Here is a 9058-nt window from a genome sequence, read left to right as displayed (position 1 = left end):
AAAATTCTGTGTCTGTACGGCTATCACGCGGCCACAACTACATTAAAGTACGCGGCCCACATTTAGGCTGCGGCCCACAGTTTGCCGACCACTGGGTTAAGGTTCAATATCAACAACAGTAAGTCGAAGTTTACAATGTTTATATTTTTAATCTTACCGCAAAAACAAAGCATCTAAAGGTGTGAAGATGTACAAATTGAAGGAAATATGCACAAGGAACAGACAGTTCAACGGGTTGGGAAACAAACAGTTTCAAGTAACACCCAAAAACAAGGTATGCTGTTGCGTTGGTTCTAGCACAAAAATCTTAATTTATTTAATGACGACCAGTTGAAATTGTTATTGCCTGACAATTGTTGTTACACAACTATGGTCAAATGTTTATAAGGCGACCTTAACTCTATTTTTGGCATTTATTACATAATTATCCTTCCAAAGCGTCTTTCAATTCTTCAGCCTCCTTCATTTCCTTAATAACATCCAATCCACCAATCAGCTCGCCGGAAACGTAAAGTTGCGGATACGTCGGCCAATCAGAGTACTTCTTGAGGCCTTGCCTTATTTCCTCGTCACTTAGAATATCGAAGTGCGAATATTTCACCCCAGTTGCGTTTAAAATGTCGACGATCTGACGGCTGAATCCGCACCGTGGCGCTGTTGGGTCGCCTTTCATGAAAAGCATGATTTTGTGGCGATTTAGAATTTCCTGGAAATAAAAAAATAATGTTCTTAACTAAATTTATTCGGACTCATTAATTGAAAACTATAATTTAATTGTGGCTTATAATCTGAAAAACACTCGTTTCATAAAAAAAATGTAATTTAACTTTGGAACACTATATACGGATCTGTTCATAAGTTTAATGATGAAAATAACGGCCCAAATAGACGTTAAAAGCGACATGCTTTATTTTCAAACGTTTCGGCAAATGCTCATGCCATCATCAGTGATATGAAGGCCACATCAGTTACACCCGTTTATATACACTTTGGTCTAACAAAGGAATGATAAGAATGATAACAACTTGTTATTGTATTGTATGTCGCAGTTGATCTGCACCTGTTTCGTCAGATCATTTCTTGGTGCGACCAAAGTGTATATAAACGGGTGTAACTGATGTGGCCTTCATATCACTGATGATGGCATGAGCATTTGCCGAAACGTTTGAAAATAAAGTAATTTAACTCGTTTTCAATTTTTTTTTTTTTAAATTTAAATACTAAAATCGTATAAGTTTTGGCAATTTTAAATAAAATAACTTGAGAGCTTAACACGTCATATTAACAATGGGGATAAAAACGTCTCCCTACATATTTAAGGATTTTTTTTAATTCACAATATAATGTATTGCAAAGGGCAGCTAGTTACTGGTGGAAATTAGTGTTGCAATTCCAAATGAAATGCAAATCATGAATAGAATGTGTCGCAGACTAGATCGGGACACGATCCCCAAAGTAGCTGCTAAGGACAGGAATGACTTTACTTTCTCGAGCAAGACGTTTATTGGACAGAACGATAATCAGTACGGCAAACAACCATGCACACCAAGTGCTCGCATAAGGCTACAGCTTGTCTCTAACCAACGAGATTGCAAACCGTGCTCAAATGCGTCTGATTCTCTCGGTATCCACCCGACGAATGATCTCAAAACGACACCACGCAATAGCAAACGAAATCGACACAAAGATATCACGCAGCGCCGAGAAAACCGAGGCTGCGAAATTCACACAAAGTCCTATTCCTGAGGGGAAACCGTGGCGACGGGTAGCCGACCCGGACGGCAGTTCCCGCGGCCTAACACATTAGTTATGCTTCAAAGAGCTACAATAATTAAATTTGTGACAGAATGATTATTTTTTTAAATGAGAAAGTGGTGATACCATTTTCGCGAGAGAAAGGTGATATTTTTGCACTAAATTGAAAACTTTTTGTTTACCTCAATTCGTTGGTTTAGCGTTTTTGCTTGAGGAAGAACATTCTTTAGTTCCCCTTCATTTACCATATCCTTGACAATATCCAATCCACCAATAAGTTCACCTTAAATTAAAAAAAATAACAATAAATGGAAATTTATTCATTTATGTAGACATATTTAAAAAAAACTCCGTATCAAACAACTTATACACAACTTTCGTTAAAAAATACTTTTAATTTCTTTGATTTGCCACTTTGCTTTAAAACTTTGCCATACCAATAACAGTTAAAAAATAGCAGAATTTACACCATTATTATGATTATTGAATATAACTATTGCTGAATTTTGCATAAAACATCAAATATTACTGACCTTTGACGTAAAGTTGTGGGTACGTCGGCCACTCGGAAAAGACTTTAAGTCCCTGCCTGACTTGCTCGTCTTCCAAAATATCGAAGGTTTTGTAATCACAGTTGTGCTCGTTCAGAATAGAAATCATTTGTCGACTGAAACCACATCGCGGCTCGTCTTTGTTGCCCTGCGATTAAAAATACAAAATTATTTTATTTATAATATATTTTATAAAAAAATTAAAAAAAAATAGAAAAAAGCTTAACTTAAGACACTTGTTCAAAAATATATAATGCTTCTCCTAACCTAAAAACCAATTACATAAAAAACAATAATTACATTAAAAAAAGAGTATTAATGTTATTGTGCAGCCACTCCTGGTAAACATGTTTTTGAACAAAAAACCTAAAGATTAATTCCATAAAAAATCTGGAAACAATATTTGACATGCAATCACACTAAAAAATGAAAATATATAATTTTTTTTAAATAATCTATTATTTACAATTCATAGGCACAATGTAGGACTTTAAATAAAGCTTAATTCATGAAGTACTTTTCAAAATTTATAATATTTTTTCCTAAAAAACGATTTTATAAAAAATAATAATTACAAATAAAAAAAATAAGTATTGATGTTTATTATGCAACCAATCCTGAAATATGTTTGAGAAAATAATCATTACAATCATAATTGGGTATAATTAAAATTATTAATATTTTAGGCTTAGGGTATAACTTGCTTCTATAATAAATAATTTACAGAGTTTAACTAAAATAGTGTTAAATTTTATGTTGTTGTAGTTTACCTTCATGAAAAGCATGCATGGGTGGTTGCTGACGAGAGATCGCAATCTGTTGTTTAATATCGTCTCTGGGTCGCTACTTTCGTCAAGGGGAGGCGGAACCGCGTCCAAGTATTGTTTCACCTGAAAAAAAAAACTCAATGAAATCTTTTCATCAGGATTTCTTTAAAATGGAAAAAAACTATAACTGTATGGATTGGACAAAGCTTGTTAAATTTGTGAAATTAAAATTTACCTTAATAACTAAATATCTGAATGTTTTCATTAGTATTTTTTTATTATAAAAAAAACAAATGAGCTTCATAGCAATCATAATTAGTATTACTTTGTTGGTGAATAATTTTTTTTTTCTTCGTGACTAGTTTATAGATTTCTAATCACAAAGTTTTAAACATTTTCATGCTAATAATGAATTTCATCATATTTGTAGGAAATTAAAGATTATTGCAACACTGCATCACTCTTTTCTAGGATATGTAAATATTGAGAAAAACAAATTAGTTTTACCAAACTTTAAAAATATTACAACTTAAACGTACAAGATTCTTTAGTACTGGAACATCGGCTCCGTTCATTCGGCCAATTTTCTGTTTGCATTTAATGAAAATAAAAGTTGGAACGGCCTCTATTTCATATTTCTCCGATATTTCTGGGATTTCTTCGGCTTCCAAATTAAGGAAAGTTGTCTGTGAATTCAGAAATAAGTTTTTAATAAAAGAAATTAAAAGCAACAGAAAAGTTTTGAAAGCTTTATCTAAAACTAAAAGCTATCTGTTAAATTCAGGATACAAGTTTGTAATATAAATATTCAGTAGAGTTTGGCCCACTATTTTTCTACTGAAGATTATGAACAGATCCGTGTTTAGTGTTCATATTGTAAATATTTCCATGAAAATTAAAACAAAATAAAAAAGAAGCCAAAACAAATATTCAATGTGTTATTACCTTTCATGGCTAATCAACATTGTGCTTTAATAAATATAATGTTTTATATTTATTCTAAAGACTGTTATTGAACGAGAATTGAAACTATATACCAAAAAATAGAAATACAATAAAAAAAAAAATCCCAAACCAATTTTGTAAACTAAAATAAGATTAAATGTTGTAAATACGTTTGGATATTCTTTGGCAAGTTTAACAAACACGTCTTTCATTTGTTTGCACTGTTCGGCCCACGAAGCCCAAAAATGAACAACCACAAGATGGCGTCCCGCATCTTTTAGACGCGAATCGAAGTCCTGAAAAAAAAATATTGTAACCAACTCAACAGTAATTAAAATTGGGGCGTAAATATTTATGATACATCTACAACTTTTAACTTTTGCTTTTTTATATTTTAACATTCGTAAAACGATGCACAATTTTAGGTAAAAGAGTTTGGGTTTTCGATGCTTCAGTAAGTTGAATTAATCTTATTATCCCAACTTTTTCTTTATGTTACAAAACTAAAATTTTTGTGAAAGGTTGTATTAGAAACTAAAATAAAGTATTATTTCATTTAGTTTTTTTTACATTTCTTGCATTCTGTGATAAAATATTCTGGTCTTTGAAAAATCAACGCACCTTATTTGGGTTAGGGTGCGGGTTTGGGTGGGTTAAACAATATTATTGAATAATATTACTTGACCCACCCACACCAGGGTAACACTAATTTAGAGGATGATGAATGGTCAGAACACTCAAAGTATTATTATTAAATATAATAACACTTGACCCACCTTCACCCAAACGCTTTTCCCCACCCTAACCCAAATATTGTGCGTTGAATCAATAATTGTTTCAACGCTGTGGTAGGATTCTAGACCAGCGCCAAGATTACTTTTTAAATGGACAATTATAATCTTAAAACAAATAAAGTTATAAACTAAATAAAGATGAATTCAGTGGCCACTTTTTCATGTTGGCTTGGAAATTTATTATATAATCTGTTTTGTTATTAGTCAGTTTTACATTGTTGTAAGTTGTAACACACAATAAACAAATGTTTTTGGATATGTTTTATATCCCATTGTTCTACTTTATACAAACCTGAATGTCTTTAATTTCTTGAGGGGTGTTCATTGTTATTAAATAAATAAATATAATTACTTTGCAAAAATATTTGTCACGCTGACTTGTGCTTTCAGAAGTTTGCACGTCAAATACAAAAGGTGGTCATAACTACTGTTGCGTGATTATATAAAAAAAAATTTTCTATAAAATAATGAGAAAATTGAGCATTTATTTTTTACACTAAATATTTAAAAACACAATATTTCATTATTATAAGCTTTTGAAAAAGTTTATCAAACACTTAAAAACTAGTTTATGTGCTTGATATATTCGTGACTCCTCGTGTTTGACGTTTTATTCTTATGTTGCAATTCCATGACGCAGCATTCACATATAACATTAAAAACTCCCAAAAGTGAAACACAAGAAAAATGACATCTGACAAAATCAATAAACAAAACATACCTTAACGCAAAGAAATTATTAATTTCTTTGCTTAACTCTAACAATAACAAATCGTTAATTAATATTTTTTATAAAAAGTTTAATAAAAAGTCCTACATTGTTCAGAATAGAAAATTAAATATCTTCGTCATCTAGTTCACACAAACAAAAAAAAAATTGTCGCTGAAGCAAATTTTTGCTTAACAACCGAGAAAACATAACTTTGCACATCACATTTGAATAAGTTTGCTTTATGAGCATGGTAATGACGTCATTTGGCATAGGATCGAATTTGGGCGCTGATCTAGAATCCTACAACCTTTTTTTACAGTAACAAAACGAGTTGTCAAAATTAAAATTGCAAAAAAGAAAAAAATATGGAAGAATAAATATAATAATATTACTTGACCCAAACCCGAAGGCTAACTGGCACCCAAACCCAAATGATGTTAGCAATATAAAAAACGGACGAAAATTTGCTAGGATTCCTGACAAGCGCCTCGGATTGAAAAACTTTTTGCCCAAAACATCTTGTATCGAAACAAAATATAAGCATCAGACAACTCTATTTTGGGAACGTGATTGATTTCACCGCACTCTGAACGATTTTGATCCGTTTTTTTACACTAAAGTGGGTGGTAAAACAACGCCAATGGTGAAATAATTAATTTAAACTCACTTTTCGAGAACGATGATTTGGTGTTGCATCAAGATTTGTTTTTTCACACCTAGGAGCAATTCAGTTCGCTGTACACCTAACAGTAAAATCGATTAAAAAGTTCGAGAATATTCCGGGAAAATGGCCAATAAAGGAAACTACTTTGTGACGTAATAATTGCTTCTCGTTATTAGAACGGATGATTGTTTACTCTTTGTGTATCAAATCACTGACTTTAAATAGGAACAAAATAGCTTTATGCTTACCTAAGGACTGGAAGCGATAAAAGTGTTGGCTTTGTTTCTGGTCGTCCAAAGAAAAAATTATATAAGGGTTATCCTTTTTCAATGTAGTTAGATTGTATTTTACCAGTAATATATATAAAATATATATATATATATATAATATATATATATATATATATTTTTGCAGGTATATATTTTTGCAGGTACGCCATACTAATAAATAAATGTTATTTTTACCAAGTCATTTCGCTATGTCGTTAAGTGATTTTAAACCAATATTCCAGTTGGATATTTGTGCACGATATCCACCGATAACCTCAAGTTTTAAGATTACGCCCGGTTTTGACATGACTTTTTGTTGTCTTGAAAGTTACTTTCATGAAAATTGTAGCTCGAAAATTAATATACTTCATCTCTGGCTTTATATGAAAGGAAAAGCTTTTAATGGAGGCTCTGAAGTCAGCCTAAACCCGTTACACAAAAAGGAGATTTTTATTATTTTCTTTGAAATATTTAAATTAATAATTTTTCTTAAATTATAAAAAAAACTTAACTTACTTTGATCTCTAGCTTTAACTAAAAAAAAAGCTTACAATGGAGGCCTTAAAGTCAATCCAGTCTAGTCCTTTTATCAGCGGACTGAAAACTCGCCTGAGTCTCCTCGGAGACAGTTTGATGGGAGATGGTGACTCCGCAACACCCGGACTCCTCAGGAGGAGAAAGACCAAGAGAAGTTCTTCCATCTTCCCACATCTATCTCCCTTCTCCGAACCAGAGCAAGATAAGGTGTTATGGTTTGCAAAAATGATTGCTTTAAACCAGGGGTTCTTAAACTGGGGTTCGTTACCCCTTGGGGGGTCCATGAAGACCTACTTGGAAAATGAGTGTATATTAAAAAAAGTAATTAATTTTTAAAAGAAAACAATTTAATTATAAAAATAGACTTTTTTACTTTTACATTCTTGGAGCGAAATCAACAGATTTATGAAGTTTATTTGTATTGTGACGTCAATTTCCCCAGCTTTAAATGATTATAAATGTGCAATGTTTGTTTCATAGCAGTGCCCGATACTTTACATTTTATTGCGCCAAAAGTATCGTTTATCGGAACAAGATATAAAGTATCATCTTTCGACTCATATTTTTATTTTATTTTACTTCTATTTCGGTTTAGCTCATAGAGTCCATAGCAATTTAAAGATAAATACAACTATTAGGATATGCAATAAAACTTGCAGTTTAATATAAAAATAAAAAGTTTACGATCCCGTCGCTCGCCAAGTGTCTTTGTTTGAATGTCGATTTCCGATATTTACATCTTGTTCCTATAACCGATATTTTTTGACAATATTATCGGTTATCGGATGCATTTAAGGACAATTTCCAAACGTTTGCTAACACAGTATCATTTAAACTACCGCCTAAAGAATATGAATGAGTTAATCATGTTTTTATATAAATCTTTCTAATTATTTAAATAATGCTAATAACGTCACGAAGTTGGGTTAAAAAACATAGATTACGATTTAATTTTGAGAGTGGGTGTTCCGGCTCTCAGAGGACGTAAATTTAACATTTGATAAATACTAATTCGGCATATTGCAATTCCTGCTTAAAAGTAAGTTTAAAACTTAGGAACTTATTTTTAACATTAACTCATTCTATTTGTGCCTCCGCGCAATCGTTATTCGAATGACCCATAAAAAACGAAAAGGTGGACGGTTTAGAATTGTAAAAGGATCTCTTGTAGAAGTGGAACCTGGTATGTTGTTGGCCTGCTCAGCCTCCCTAATTACAATAAAAAATAGCTTACGAGACAATTTTTAAACACTTCTCCGCCCAGGGCCCGACTCTGGCTGAGCAAGCGGAAGAATGGAGGAGGCTGAATCCTCAATCGTGGAGGAAGAGGCAAGAAGATAGGGAGCGCTGGATTCAGGAATCGTTTAATGTTTACGAGAAGAATCCGGTCCTTGAGGCGCTCTTCCAGAAACAAGAAGAAGAGCTCCAGGAGAGGAAAGAGAAGGAAAGGAGGAGGCTGCTACTGGTAGGAGGAATTGTTTAAACATTGTTTTTCGCAATTTTACATTTTTTTACATTTTGTCACGTTTTTAATTTTTTTTTTAATTATTTTACACATTATATTAGTTAAATACGAAATTTCTATGTTTACAAACGTTTCGGCAATACCTCGTGCCACCATTAGTGTCATTTTTAACATTTTTGTACATTTTTTTCACACTTTTTACACTACCTTACAATTACAACATTTACCCATCTACACGGCGTATGTGAATACCATAGTGTTATTAGTTAGTTTATATATAGTTTTCATCTAACCAGGGCTGCGGAGTCCGACTCGGGACTTGAGTAAGACTGCGTAAAACTACCAGAGTCCGACGTGCGCATGCGCAGTACCAATTTTTGAACTGTAAGGCGGCAAAATATATGTTGTGATAGTGTAATAGCATGTATGGTGGAATATTGTTAAACCATATATTGGGTGTGAATCAATTATTATGACACCCATATAAGTGGATTGAAAATGTCCACCTTAACTTATTAGTTTCGTAAATAGGTAAAACACAAGTTGGAGTCGTACTCTGCAGCCCTGTTTTTAAGTTTTGAATGCCTATTTGCAATAGA

General features: G+C 32.4%; 1 protein-coding gene across 1 annotated transcript; it reads right to left on the bottom strand.

Moving 5' to 3' along the window:
- Positions 1–246: 246 nt before the first annotated feature.
- LOC146139048 (glutaredoxin-3-like) lies at positions 247–5137 on the bottom strand. The gene is made up of 7 exons (XM_083391657.1): positions 5105–5137; positions 4189–4314; positions 3613–3759; positions 3077–3196; positions 2289–2454; positions 1938–2038; positions 247–706 (listed from the first exon to the last, which is right to left on the bottom strand). The coding sequence occupies exons 1-7, from the start codon at positions 5135–5137 to the stop codon at positions 425–427; spliced, it is 975 nt and encodes a 324-aa protein (XP_083247783.1). The 3' UTR covers positions 247–424.
- Positions 5138–9058: the final 3921 nt, after the last annotated feature.

Source organism: Ascidiella aspersa, chromosome 6 (genome assembly GCF_963924565.1).
Source record: "Ascidiella aspersa chromosome 6, kaAscAspe10.2, whole genome shotgun sequence".
NCBI lineage: Eukaryota > Metazoa > Chordata > Ascidiacea > Phlebobranchia > Ascidiidae > Ascidiella > Ascidiella aspersa.
This window is presented reverse-complemented; position numbering and strand designations above follow the sequence as displayed.

What these genes read in the sequence shown, in the direction of transcription:
- LOC146139048 (XM_083391657.1), bottom strand. Translation starts at nt 5,137, where the DNA reads ATGAACACCCCTCAAGAAATTAAAGACATTCAG. An exon ending in TTGCCAAAGAATATCCAAAC is followed by an intron (nt 3,760 to 4,188) that starts GTATTTACAACA and finishes CTGAATTCACAG; the next exon opens with ACAACTTTCCTTAATTTGGA. An exon ending in CGCTAAACCAACGAATTGAG is followed by an intron (nt 707 to 1,937) that starts GTAAACAAAAAG and finishes TTTTATTTCCAG; the next exon opens with GAAATTCTAAATCGCCACAA.